The sequence below is a fragment of the Convolutriloba macropyga genome, chromosome 4 (genome assembly GCF_964194025.1).
Source record: "Convolutriloba macropyga chromosome 4, txConMacr16.3, whole genome shotgun sequence".
NCBI lineage: Eukaryota > Metazoa > Xenacoelomorpha > Acoela > Convolutidae > Convolutriloba > Convolutriloba macropyga.
In genome coordinates this window covers 56,357,329-56,372,518 of record NC_134471.1, presented here as the reverse complement: position 1 = coordinate 56,372,518, position 15,190 = coordinate 56,357,329, and the positions used below count along the sequence as shown (strand labels likewise).

Sequence of the window (15,190 nt, the reverse complement as noted above, 5' to 3'; positions counted from 1 at the left end):
AAAACTGACAGTCCTTACTGACCGGACACACCTTCTACTTAATTACACTAATTATTTTGACACAATAACAGGAAAACTTATGCGAAAACAAAATAACGAAAACAAAAAGCATCTGACAAAATTTACATCAATTTGCGACTTCAAAAGTGCAGGTAAGACTTGGTAACATAGAATTACAGGCAGTCCTTAACAACATAATATCAACAGGAACTCACAATAACAGACTCATAAAGAAAAAACCGATTAATGGGAAAATTGACAGCAAAGGAACAAAGGGAAAAAATTCTCGATAAAAATTGGAACAAAACTCTTGGTACGAAACGGTAAAATGCAAAGATGAAATGCAACTTTCCGAACAAAGTTTGTATAAATTTTATTTAATTTTTCAGCTCAGTTAGTCATCGGACCAATACGTTCCAGAAAAAAAAACATTAAAAGAAACAAAGTTGAAAAATCAAAGAAGAATAAATTCTTTAAAACGTTGAAAATTTGCATAAGTTATTTCATGGAAGAGTGCCCTGCCCAGCTTTCAAGTGTGTCTTCAGTGTAACAGCACCCATAGAATGCCTCTATACTAAGAGTTGATCAGGAAAAACGACAGCAAGAACCATAGAAAAAAATAGGCAAAAGAACTAAAAAACAGACAAAAACAGGCAAACATGTGCTCACACTTACTCGATTTTCTTTAACAAAACAACTCAAATTTAATACTAATTTTAAAATTTGAATTAAAAAATTGCTGAAAAGGCTTCATTCAAGCATAGGAAAATTAGCTGAAATTGTGCACCCCAATTGTAAAATGTGCTTCAAATGGTCAGAAAGCTTAAAGCATGCTATTACCAGTTCATATAATTAAGCGACGACATGCCTTTGACTGAAAAGGTTGGAGTAAAAACTATAAAACTGTTTTTATCAAAATCCGCACGTGATCAAAAATTTCCGCTCGCTCAGTGAAATTTTTTTTCACACCTACTTTTCTTGTTCTCTCAAATAATCGACATGAACAAAAAACCACGTTCTCATCGCTCAGTTCTTTAGCAATTCGACCTGAACAACTTGTTTTTACGCATTTAATTTCTTGTTTCAAATGCACTCCAACAAAAATACCGATAAAAAAGGCGCTCCGCCAATACTCTTCGCGTCGTAAAAAAACCACCCCAATACAATTCAAATGCTTTGAATTGTAAAAAAAAACAGATAACCGCAATATAGCTTCGCTCAAGTTACAGCTTCGAAGCTATAAGTTTCTGGTTTTTCAGATAGAATTTTTTCTACTCGCTTGTCCGTCTCCCACGCAGGTTCATCGAACTCCTCTTTTTTCGCTCTTTCAAGTACCGATTGTATCCGCTTCAATAACCATATGTTTCTCTTCAAAACAAGCTTTCTTTGAAAGACATTGTCTTTGATATTGCCTTGCTTGGAGAACTTAGCAGTAAACTCTATTGTAGAGTAGCCAAATTTACTTAATGACCTTGCTTACACCAGGTTTTTGTTTCTCAAGACAAAAAGTCGCAAAACTTTTTGGTCAGGCAAGTGGCTACTACAAAAAAAAACGCATACAGAAAGACCAACAGGTATCGAAAAAATTGCTACTTCGTTTGAGAGCAATTTTAAAAGATTTTATTACAAAGAGCACTCGGGATGTAAAAATTCAGCTCACCAATGGACGTTTTTCGACTTCGTTGTCTCATTCTTAACTTCTGGAAGTCCTTTTGACTTTGCTAACAAACGTTTCTTCCCCCTCTGACGAATGGCTTAACAAAACCTAAATAAATCTTGAAGAAAACCGTTATAGAAAAACAGAGATTTCAATTGGTAATTTAAAATGCATTTTGAATACTACAACTAACCCACAAAAAGTTACAATATAATTTTCAAGATTTACAGTAAAAAATTTCCGATATATTTTGCAATAAAGTCCTTTCTAAATTATTCCAATAACCGAAACACGAGTTCTGCGCAGCGTGGAAAGATTCAACCTCACCGTATTTCACAGCCAGCATTATTTCTTGTGTCGTGAAGAAAAGTTGCGAGGATAGTTCGGGTACTGGATTGGTGAAGTGGACCGTCTCAAATAAGTCCCACAATTTCTGCTGAGGTTCTGTCATTTTGTACATCGCATCCATTGTTATCATGGAGAGCAGAATTAGTTGTACTTTGGAACGTCCGAGAGCTGCTCTGAATGGTTCTAGGGTCACATCTGAATAAAAAGGAGGAAACAATTAAATAGGAAGTCTGCCGGGGGTCTGGCGCCAACTCTGTGTATGTGTATCAAAATTTAGCATAATTGGATTCTATAGGGTGTCAGAAAGTGGTATTCAGACCCACTCAATTCTCACTAAAGTGAAAACAAAGCAGGTGAGGCCAAATAAATTTACGATATTGTCAAACAAAGTTCTTGTTTATAATGAAAGGGTGTAAATTACTGTTTGCTAATTTTTTTTTAACAACACCGGATGACAATTTGGATCTGCTTTGAAAATTCCGAAAATAAGTCAATTCACAATACTGAGTACTTAATCGAGAGTTAAATTGAATTTACGAGACTGCCACAGACCTGTTCTAGATATCAGGTACTGCATGTATGCTATGAGGGTGTTAACAGCTTCCAAATAGTCCTTGGACAGAACCAGACACAGCAACAGTCCCTCCATGCCAGACATGAAAGCAGAAGGGTAGCTCTGGTTCACCTCATTAGCCCTCTAAAATAAAAAGAGTTAATATTGTACCTCTCGTTTACAAAAACAGCTCCGACTTTCGCAAATCAAAACATCTACTAAACGGCCGTCCGCAAACTGGAACAAGTATCGTTCGACAAACGAACCTTTAATTGCTAACGGCATTCCACGAAAATGTTAAGACGGTAAAAAAACATCTGCTAAACAAAAACATAGCTGTACAATTATCAAAATAGCTGCAACTGAGGATTCGATCTCACATTGGGACCGAAGCAAAGAAAACAGCAGAAAAAGTGTTTCAACATACAATCCACGCATCACACATTTCAACCAATTGTACCATGACAATGTGCATTTAAATTATAAGTTGGGAATACCATTCCTGAAAAACATACTGCTGGGATACCTATTAAAAACCTCAAATGGGGTTATTGACTTTAGTAAAGTAACATCTAACGCTTCTTATAAAATGCAAAATAAATTCTCTAATTATCAGCAACGCTACTTTTCACAGCCTCCAAACAACAACCTATCATTTAATCGCTATCATCCATATTAACTGTTGTCAAACCTTGACTTTTAGATGAAATAAATGGAAACATTTTGATAGTTTGTTTGATTCATTAGGCACGAGCGGTTTGACATCAATAACTGAGTATAATGTTGAAAGCTGTAATTCTGATAAATTTATGTTATTATTTTTTGACGAGGCAAACAGTGGTTTTAAACTTTCCCACGCCACTGAGCCTCACTTACAATTCTAAATTAAAAAAACTTGATTTGTGTTTGATAAAAGTTGACCTGCTGAAAGTTTTCGGCTTTGTATGTTTTTTCTCATCTGGGCTCTTTTTCCTTCTATATGTTCACATACTTATGTTAATTCACGGGGATGTTGAAAGAAACCCAGGGCCTTTGGAAACCTTAAATAGTATACACACAAAATGTAAAAAATGGCCCATGCAGCTGAAAATTGTGCATGCTAACTGTCAAAGTATCCAGAAAAAACAGCTACAGTTGAAGAGTTTACTCAATGACATCGGTCCAAATTGTATTTACGGTTTAACAGAAACCTGGTTGACCAGTATTGATAGTAATAGTTTTTATAACCCTAATCCCTATCAGTTTGATATCCACAGATGTGATCGACAGGACAAAAAAGGAGGAGGATTGTTATTATTAGTACCCAAATTTTGCAATTCGAAAATCAGGAAAGACCTTAACAACATGTCCAAAATTTTTGAAAGTTTATGGGTTGAATGCAAATTATCCTCTCACAAAAGTATCTTGATTAATATTTCTTACAATCCAAATAAACAATTTTGTTCACAGTTTTTGGATGAATTGGCTTTATGCATCGATAAGGCTTCCACTGAAAATAAATCAATATGCCTAATAGGAGATTACAACATTAATTACTTGAACAACAAAGAAAAACAGAAACTGGATACAATTATTCTACCTTACGACTTGCACTTGATGAATTCAAGAACTGCAACCAGGCACCAGAACGGTAGCTGCAGTTTATTAGATTATATCATAACTGATAATGGGCTGAGAGGGAAATACTATTATGTATTCGACTCTCCTATCAAAAGCGATCATCTTGCACAAATTCTATTCACTGATTTCACGCTGACTCAAAAACAAAAACCACTCAGGAAACTGATATTTGATAAGCGTAATTATGATCCCCACAAATTCAGAAATTCTTTAAATTACATTAACTGGAGCCTCATCTATGAATCTAATGATATCGAAGAAATGTTCTCACGTTTTGAAAGTCTGATTGCAAATGTAATCAGATTACATGCACCAATCAGAAAAATTTTTATACGGAACAACAAACCTAATTTTTCACTTGCAGATAAGTTTGTCTCAAACGCAACAAAATGCCTCAATAAAAAGAGGAACGAATTTCTACTATCAGAAAATTTTGATAATTTCCTAAAACTAAAAGATCTGACGAGTAAAGAGTATCTGAAAGATTATGAACGCTTCCAAACACAATTGATTGTGTCTGCTAACAGCTCCAGGAAACAATGGAATCTGATCAACGAAGTCAGAAATAAATCTAGAACAGGAACTAAAATTCTCTCTTTGAAAAACTGCTTTGAGGATGTAATAACCGACAGCAAAAAAATAGCGAATTTGCTTAACTATAAATTTAGTAAACTTGGTGAATTTCTTTTAAATAAACCAACCATTAAACAAAACTTTCAGCAGATCAACCCTAATTTGTTCTCGTTTCGTTTCTTTACCACATTTGAGTGTCGTAAAGCTCTCAACAACCTCAATAAAAACAAACCATTGGGTCCTTCAACTATTCCGGCTTGGGCATTAAAAGATGGTGCTCATATTTTAGCAGAGCCGTTATGTTTTCTCTTCAACGGATTTCTTAAACAAAACAAATTTCCTTCTCTACTGAAATTGGCAAATATTACACCTATCCACAAAAAAGGAGACACTGAAAACCCGCTGAATTATAGGCCTATTTCTATAACGCCTGCTTTGTCAAAAGTTCTTGAGATTTTAATCAAAGATCAAATAGAGGAACACCTATCAAAATACAACCTCCTATCCAAAACACAGTTTGGATTCAGGAAAAAATTTTCAACAATTGATGCTCGTGTATATCTGACAGAAACTGTAAGACAGAAACTTGATGAAAAAAAAGTGGTCACTGCGGCGTTTTTAGATTTGTCAAAAGCTTTTGATTCAATCGACCACTCAGTTTTACTAGAAAAACTTAAACACCTTGGTTTCTCTTCTTCGGTTATCCTTTTCATTAAGAGTTACCTCACTAACCGACATCAAAGAGTAGTGATACCAGAAGCTGAATCTGACTGGCTGGAGGTTAGGCAAGGAGTTCCACAAGGCACAGTTTTAGGACCACTCCTATTCAACCTATATGTAAATGATCTACCAAATTTCATCAACTGCAGTTTAATCCAATACGCTGATGATGCAGTTGTTTATACTTTCGGCAAAAAAATTACTGATTGCAAGCTGCATTTAGAGAAATCAATTTCTTCGCTTGTTGACTATTTTTCATACCATTCTTTAAAACTGAATTCAGAAAAAACTGAGTTCATTGTCTTTGGCACTTCTTCCGCAGCAGAGTCTATTAAAGTTGACAACCATATAATAAAAGAAGTTGAGAATGTGAAATATCTCGGAGTAATTTTGGACAAAAAATTGATGTACCAACAACAAGTTAAACAAATACTCAGCAAGATGGCACAAGGAATAAAAACACTTTACGTCCTGAGAAACGTAGTACCATACCATTTGCGCAAAATCCTACTGAATTCTCTTGTTATTAGTCATCTCCAGTACTCAGCTGTTTTGCTTTCGTCAATTTCAAAAAATCTTCTGACAACCTTAGAAAAGCAACTCAATTGGACAGTTAAAGCTTGTTATGTTCAACGATTTAACAGTTCATCACTTAGTATCAAACTAGATAACTATATACTGCCAATTAAACAACTACTTGAATACAGAACAGCAATGTATGTCAATCAACTCTTGACATTTAAGAAGCCTGCCTTCCGAAGAATAACAGGACTTAGCTTGCCAACCTATAAGTTCTACAGACATTCAAGGACGAAAACTATTTTTCTTGAAGAGAGGTCAAAAACATCATGGTTGGACAAAAGTATTATCCGAAAAGGCTTATCAATTAATAATTGTCTTGAAAAATACTTAAAAGGGAATGAATCAAACAGGCGGGTTAAAAAAGTCTTCAAGAACTACTTTTTCCAACAATTTCAGAAGGACCCAATGGGAAACATTGTCGGCAATGTTTCTTGGAAAGCTTTTAAATTTAAATAACGCTTCATTTTTGAGTTTGTATAATTTGTTTCTTCTACCTGGAGAAGAAAATCTTTTACCTGTTATTTATTACTTATGTTATATCTTTACGCTGCCATTTGTGTTATGTTTAGGCTCCTTGACCTATTTATACTCATTTGGAAATTCAGTGTTTTTTTTTAAGAGTATTACCATCAAAGTATCCAAAGATAATTCTACTTCTTGTGAATTTTCGTTTTTCAACTTACACCTCAATTTTGCAGCGAAAAAGCGAAACAACAAAGCTGACTGAACTAGAGCACTAGTTTTAAAGATTTCTTTTTCATGTCAGGATGCGGGTTTTATAAAATATTCCACTTGTTCTCAATTTACACTTTTTTTCAAAAACTGTAATCTACAGTGCAGCACCATTAAATCAGCTAATAAAGGAAAACCGGAGACGCATAAAAACGATTCTTAAAAAACTGTGAACTATGCACTTGGCGAAATTGATCAAAATGGAAACGCTTCTGTTAAAAACGTCAAAACAATAGTCTCAAACACAGATTTCAGCGCAAAAAATTGTCAAGAACAAAAGTTTTTGCTCACTGGAAACCACTCAAGAATTGCAGAAACAATGACAATACGACGCAACAAAACATAACCCACTTACATCGGACGAATTGCTCTCAAACGACAAGCGAGCGGCTGGCTTCGACAGTAGCTAGCTGCAGCATAGGCAAGACAGCTATAGCTTATTGAGGGCATGGGGTAGGCATGGGGGAGGGTAGGGGTGGTGAGCGCAGGTAGCGGCTAGCGTGCGGGATTCGTGGGGGAGTTGTGGTGGTGATGTGGAGGGGAAGTTAAGTGGGACGACCTAAAGCTCTAAAAACCGCCCTTGACACCATAATAATGTCTCTTAAGTTTCTGCGAATCGCATGCTTAGAGACTAGTGAGCCGTTAATGCTATCTGGCTTCACCTGTTTATCCCCTTTTCAAGTGCAAGAACCAAAATGTCAGACAAAAAACGATCAGACGAAAAGTCTCGGTAGTACGAGAAAAAACCAGCGAGACCTATATAATTGCTACAAACCGTTTGAGAGGAGTCAAAATCAGCGCTATTTCAAAAAATAAACTAAAACAGATTATCGGAAAAAAGCCACCAGTGATTCCCTCGATTGATATGCTATAGTGACCAACATCAATACCAGTAATCGTTTGGGATGGTAAAGCAGAATCATAAGAACAAAGTTTAAGTAGCTGGCATATAAAATTGGGCTTTATGGGTTTATCCAGTTTCTATTTTTTTGTTTTTCGAAACTGGCTCTGTTGATTATGAATTGTTTAGAGTGGAAAACATAGCAGGACCAATCTTGAATTACAATACAAAGAATTCAATTAACTAATGGGCTAAAAATTAATAATTTACCAGAAATATTAAACTAAAACAGCCAACAAAGCCCATGACGCTATGTGTGCAAAATGAATGTGGGCAAAATCTAAAAAACAAATAGAAAACCTATTTTTCCAAACATTAGTGTTTCAAAAATCATCTCTATACATCCTTACAATAAATACACAATACAACAATCTTATGGGAATCAATGAGAGACAAACCCAAAAGAGGCAAAACTAAAATTGTAAAAAAAACTGTCAAATTATAAAGAAAAATCAGAATATCTTGGAAAACCCGTGGCATCAAACTTCATAAAAAATCTTTTAGCAGTTCTAAGGGCTGAAAAAAGACAACAGAACTAGAAGTCAAGATTAACAAATTCATCTGAACATTTCGAAAACAAACAGTATCTAACTCAGAGAAAAAGTTGTTTTAGAGTTGAAGCAAATATATTGACCAACGCAAAACAGCAATAGAAGGCTATTAAAAACTACTTTTTCAGACCAAGCGGTAAGACCATAAAAGAAAGACAAAAACAAGGAAGACAAAAAACTTCAATTTTTCGATAAGGTGACAAAATCTTAAAAACGACTGCAATGAACTCAAGCAATTAATACGATGCACCCGTTCCCTTTTAGCAACCAGTAAAATCTGTCACTTAAGACATTCAATCATAGAACGGCTAAAGGTACAACTATATTAACAAATCCCAAAATAACCAAAATTTTTTGAAAACGAAGAGCAAAGAAGTCACAGAACACAAAAACTAAAGTGAAAAAACAATTTAAGTTCATTCAGGCATCCTTAGCAGCATGTACAAATTGTCGTTAATCAGATTAAGGCATTCGACAAAAAATTGAATAAAACTCGCCGAACTCAAAAAATATAGTGTTAAAGTCATAGAACTGAAGCAATTAACTCGATTAAAAGAAAACAAATTAAAAACCTACAAGACATGTCCCTACTGACATTAAATGATAAAACATCGAAGTACAACAAATAGTTGCAAAAACTCGAAAATCATTATCAATTTATGAGAACGATTAGTGGCAAATGGTTCGAGTTCATGGGTGGTGGTTTTCATGATTTTATCTATGCCTCATTGTGAAAAATCCGAAACAGATATTTGCTGTGCCGACCTAAAATTTAAAGAACTGTGACTGCAAAAATATAGAAAAGAACTGACTGACTACAAAAATCTAGAATGGACAATGAGATCAAAACCTAGAATGGACTATGAATTGATTGGGATAATCAATTAGAAAAAAAATCGGATAAAAAATAGAAAAAACAGTACAAATCAAAGTAAAATTACCGCATGTGAAGAGAAAACCACTAGTACGAGAGCGAATTTCTGTTCAAAGATTTTTTGTCTTCCTTTAAAATGAGAGGGAAAAATTAACGCCGCAAAACCACTTGCTGGTTCAAAACTGCAGTCGGTGGCGAGTGTTCTACTTCTTTCCACCTCGATTCATTTAGCCCTGAATATCTTAGCACTAAATAATTTTACCACTCTTTAGTTCACCCAGCAGTCTACAAGTCAGCATTACAATCATGCTTTGCAATAACTTAGTGGATAACTTAATCCCTGTTCGGTTGTGATAGTTTCATATCAAGTCCCACGGGCCGCTGATGCATGACAATTCCCTGCGGGGAATGAACGAATGGTCATAGTACAAATGTTAAAAGTACCAATTATGTAAAGGATTTAAATCTTGGTTAAATGCTAGAGCAGACATAATCGGGGTAAAATTACAGGGCGCTAAACAAATAGGGGCGAAAAAGCGAGGCAGTGGTGAAAAGCTGTGAAGTCATAAACCTCCCAAACAGGAAAACACCAAATATCATAAAAACGGCTAAAGCTGTTTAAATTGTCAAATACGAAAATCTAAGAACATAGCCGCAATAGATGCTAGTGGCCTTTCATGAATCGCAACAAGGACATAAGATATGCAGATTGGCGACCAGTCCTTTAATAGACCACAAGACTTTTTGGTTAGATTCGGACTGTCATTTTCATGAGACATATACGCTCTATAAGAAAACCCTAACGGAGCTTTTTCAAAATTAATATTTGAAATCAAAAACTCAAGACTCTAATGCTCAAGAATTAGGGCATATACGTTTGACACTGCTGCGATACACACTATTGACCTTTAACTAGTACATGTTAATAAAATTTAAATTTCATTAAGCGAGTTCAGAAGTCATTTTATGGGTGAGGTAGGTCACGCAATTGACCTAAAAGAAGAACAAATGGCGTCACGCACACAAAATTTAACTGCAAAATAAGATATCACTGCAATTGAAAAAGTCAATTCCAAGAAGTCGGGTCGCAAGAATTATCGATAGAGACGACGAGTTAAAAAAAAGCACGATGTCCCCAATAATAACCGTTATCGCTTCGCGGCTATAAATAATGAAGACCGTGACCTCAAAAATAATATTGCACAGGAGTTTCAGGATTTATTTGAATGAAATATATAGCTACATGATAAACTCAGCGCGGTTTCATCTGCGCTGTACAACCAGATTATCATACTAGATAGCTTACCTGAACAAATTCTTTACAGAATCAATTGATAATTTACATTATCAGCAAGGCATCCAGATAAAATTACTGAGCTGTCATTGGTTAATCAAGTGTTGTCAATGTAACCCTGATCGCAACGAGCAAAAAGCTCAGATGACTAAACACTGATGTACAGCTTTGTCAGTCCAATGTATTGATTTGTTATAGACAACCGTTTTCGTTGGCGCTAAGCAACAATTGATAAGACGTATTTTTATGAGCAAGATCAGTCAATAAACTAGAGCAAAATCATTCTGGCATCATATCAAACACTGCGATCGGAAATCATCATACAAAATTTCGCTTTTATTCAGACTCAAGACCTGTTTTTTAATCGCCAAACGATTAAGAAAGAGAAAATTAGCCAAATTATTAACGTGCAAGACGAGAAGTAACTAACCTGGAAGAAGACAACGGCTTCCTCTGGCTTCTTTGCCCAGATGAGTTTGTTGCCCACTTTAAGAAGCAACACTCCAGCTAGAGAACTCTGGCCGTGCTCCGAGTAGATCTGGAAAAAATTGACTGGCAATTGAAAAAATGAGTAACATCTAATTTTCCTTAGAACAAAATGTAGCAACTAATTTTTCATAAATTAAACTGGTTTTTAGCAGCTGTTTCGTTGACCTCTAGTAAATACAGATAGCCGACCAAACGTCACATTAACGCAAAAGACTTCTGACAACATCAGTTTCCAAGAAATTCCTGAAGAAAAGTGAGAGGACGTCAAAACAACCAGCGAATTTGGTTGAAAATCATTTAAAGGGTCAGCTGATGTACTTATGGACATAAGCTGGCTAAGAGTGAAAAATGACGTCACTCACGCAATTCAGTTAAAATTGCATGATCGAAGGAACAAAAGGCAGATTTGAAGTGATTGTGACGTCGTATGTTCGTAACAAAAATCGACGACAAACCTAAATAACCAAGAGAAGACCAATAATAGCCTCAGCTATCGCTTTGCGGCTATTAAAAAAGATACACATAGTGGGTGGGGTGGGGGTGAGCGTGCGGGGTTTTGGGTGGAATGAGGCGGAGTGGAGGTGCAAAGTTGTTTGAGGTGGGGAGGGGTAGATGCGAGTTGGGAGGGGGTCAAACTCTAAGAACCGTCCTGAACACCATGAATTTATGTCTCCTAATTATTTCAACGATCGCATTATCAGAGACTAGTGAGCATTAAGGCCCTAAGAGAAGTTAATCTCCTCTTGGATTTACCTCTTTATGCCGTTTTTAGGAGGATAAGTCACATGGTTAGACGAAAAAAAAAAACGATCAGACGACAGGTCGTTAGTACAAAAAATCGCATTAACAAGACCATAGAACTAACATACCTGCTCCAAACTTCGCTAGAGCAATTGATAACCGACTAAACGTCGGAAGAATTGCTCTCGAACGACTAATGGGAGCTCTAATCAATTGCAGCCTGCTTCAGTCGGGGGGGGGGGGCTTAAATGGGACTAAGAAGTTCAATAGTGGGCTTCAAATAACAACATTAGAGGTTAACATATACCACTATTAAAAATTAAAGTGAAAAATGGCACCAGTTTCGGCGCTTTTTTATTTGACTTTTAGCATTAAATTGTCGCTAATTGAGTTGAGCTGGTTGAAATTGTGATTGAGAGAGAATTTTAGATCACGCGAAACGCAAAAAATCAAGGGCGTAAAAGTCACTCGAAAAATCAAAACTGTCAAGCGGAAATTTTGCATAAAAAAGACACACCTTTACAATAATTGCTACGAATTTCGTTCAAGAGCAATTAATAGCATGATTGGATCACAAAGTCGAATATAGATAGATAGAGAAAGAAAAAAATAAAACCATTTTTGCTATCATATGTAGTTCAAAATAATTGTTCTTGAAATTAAAGTGTGAACACAACATGGAGCACCTGAAGGAGTCATAGTAAAACATACCAAGACAATCTCTGAAATAATCCAATTGTGAAAATACAATATCTGATTATCAGAACCTAATTCAATCAGAAATCAGGCAAAACAAAACTACTTTTTTGTTGTTAATCAGTGCTTTCTAGCCAGTTAAACCATTACCATTGCTTGGAAAATATGTCTCCATTAAAACATACACCACTTTTTAATCTGCTCGTAAAAATACAAAACGAACGAAAATGCAGGCCGCAATTGAAACTTCTGGCAAAAGTAACGTTTCAGTCAACAAAACGATAGATATGTACCACAACCATCCCTTCACGAAATCATTCGTCAATTAAAACATATCATCCATCAATAAAGCAGCAAAAAGGAGCTAACCAAACCAATAACATCAACAAAGCGGGCAGACAAAAAATATGGATAGTTCCACTAAAGCTTAAAAACTTAGGCATTTAAACCATTAGCAAAAATATTGAAAACATTCAAACCATTAGAATTACGCCTCAAAAGGAAACATTGACATCTCAGGTTGAAAGTTGATTTCCATCTCCTTCCGTTTTCATGTAACTTAAAAAGCAAACGCGAAACCTGATCATGTGTTGATTTGCTTGCGATAACTGAGAAAAAGCAAAGAACACTCATGAAAATGAGATGCATAAAAACATGACTTCTATAGATAGCAGAAATATAAACTTAATAATTTTTTAATTGCAAAACTGATTGGTAAGAAAAATAAGTTGTGTTGAATTATTTGAGATCTCCAAAAAATCATTTGACATTTTCATTTGAAATCAATTGAAATTTTTTTTAAAATTAGGCGTATTCTACAACTAAGTTAACTAAAAACTGAACTATAGAACCTGACGGTCAAACGAACTTAAAAAGAATAATTTTCGGAATTCATACCTTCGTTTTGGTCTTTTTTGTAATTTCATTCGGTCTTGGAGGCACTTCATACACACTATTAAAAGGATCGATCTGTGGTTTGCTCTTGTTCGACAACTAAATTGTTATTTGTACCGTTTCTTGACAAATCTCAGTTTTTTCGGTAACGTGGGAGATATTGATATCCAATCCGTATCGTGCCGGCGTGCCGCATGTCGTGTTAGTTTGGATGTTCAGAAAAGTTTTCAAAACTTCATTTTTCAATTCGACCGCTGCATTTCAGCAAAAATTAAATGTACTAACATACCCATAAATAGCCTTCAGAATTCTCCGACAAAAATGCGAGCAACTTGATGCTACGTAATTGTACACCATTTAGTTTATATGAGTTTATAAAGCATACATACCCACCAAATTGCCGGAAAATAGCCGCCCCTGATTCCCATAACCAAGACTGGGATTGAAAGAAGAAAAAAAAAACTCATGAAAAAAAAACGATTTTTGTACACAAACAATTTTTAAGTGCGAACTATTTTGAAGTTATTTTGGAGCTGAAGACACTCATGTTTCGTAGTGAGACGACACAGGGGTTAGTGTCAATACCAATAAGCATTAAAGATGGTAACTAAGAACAACGGTCGAGAAACGGGCATCTAAAATTGGGCTTTATGGGTATATCCCGTTTCTATCAATGATTTCGTTTTTTGATAATGACTGTTCATTTTGAATTGCTTTTCTGAGAAACTGCTGACTAAAAACGCTTTAGCAGAATAAGAGAAGAGTGTAACTAGCCTAGAGAAGTCAAAAAGATTTCAGTCAAAATGTTGAACAAGCTGTGAACTAAGGTAATGGGAAAACATTTTCCGCTCAAAGAAAAGAAACTCTGAAAACAGAAGTGAAATTGACGCATGTAAAAAAAATCCCTCTCAAAAACCGAAAAATTGTTCAAAAACCAATTTCTGACTCCAAGGTCGTTCGAAAAAATCACGCCTTAAACCTACTCTAATTTTCGCTCCCTTTAATACTTCGGCGTGACTAAAATCACCACTCTAATTTGATTTTTCACTGACGTGAAAAAGCCGAAAAAAGCGTGAACAGATCTTAAAAAACAGACAGCACACCAATACAGATTAAAAATAAAAAAATAGGAGCACTATAATAGCCGACTGAGAAGCTGATGGCGGCTATTAAACATGTATAATATCATAAGGATGTTACATCATACATGTCACATAAAAGCACATAATGATCAGTTGAAGCAAAACAAGTGAGTTGCATACAGACTAAAAATCGAGCTCAAAATAACATTGGGTTCCATTGGGAAAATAATTGCAGTAAAATTTAAAACAAAGATGCTCCAAAAACGGTTGTTCAGTGCCTCTAGATTGGATTGCACTATTAGCAAAAAATCCTGGTAACTTATCTATTCCCGTACCATTTCCACAGAGAGCATCAGCCCTTAAAAAACATACCATCTGCATTATATCAAAATTAGCTCTGCTCAGAGAAACCCAAGACACGGGCTCTGCTGTCCAGAAAAACCCAAGTCTTCGCCTCTGCCCAGAGAGGTCCCAAATCTTGGGTCCTCTACCCAAATCTTGGTATTACTCTGCCCAGATTTGACCTCTGGAACATCTCTGAATCAGGCCTGATAGGCTCTGGAAATTCGGTACGGGTTTTCTCTAAGAACCAAATGTTAGGTACTTTAGAAGTTAAAAATTAATGTTAAATTTTGTCTATTATTTGTTTTTGTTCTTATCAACACAAATTTCAGCAGTCCCGATATGACCTTTAGATCCGTATACTCTTAGTAATGGATGTACATTAGGCATATTAAAACAAGGATCCACATAAACCTGTACATTGATCTTTGTCGCATAAAGTGCTAGCTGTGGTTTTCTAGGTAATTTTTCGAATAGATTTATTTAACGGCTACACTTTGCACAAAACTGACGTAAACGCTGAAAACCATTCCTCCCGCCT

General features: G+C 35.6%; 1 protein-coding gene across 1 annotated transcript in view; it reads right to left on the bottom strand.

Annotated features, from left to right (window-relative positions):
• Positions 1–1,789: 1,789 nt before the first annotated feature.
• Positions 1,790–15,190, bottom strand: part of LOC142338539 (40-kDa huntingtin-associated protein-like) — a 238,221-nt gene continuing 224,820 nt past the window's right edge. Inside the window, exons 5-7 of the mRNA XM_075388328.1 lie at positions 10,836–10,943; positions 2,558–2,702; positions 1,790–2,200 (exon numbers count right to left, since the gene is read on the bottom strand). Coding sequence (XP_075244443.1) covers positions 1,875–2,200; positions 2,558–2,702; positions 10,836–10,943 — 579 coding nt within the window. The 3' untranslated portion in view covers positions 1,790–1,874. The remainder of the gene's footprint in view (positions 2,201–2,557; positions 2,703–10,835; positions 10,944–15,190) is intronic.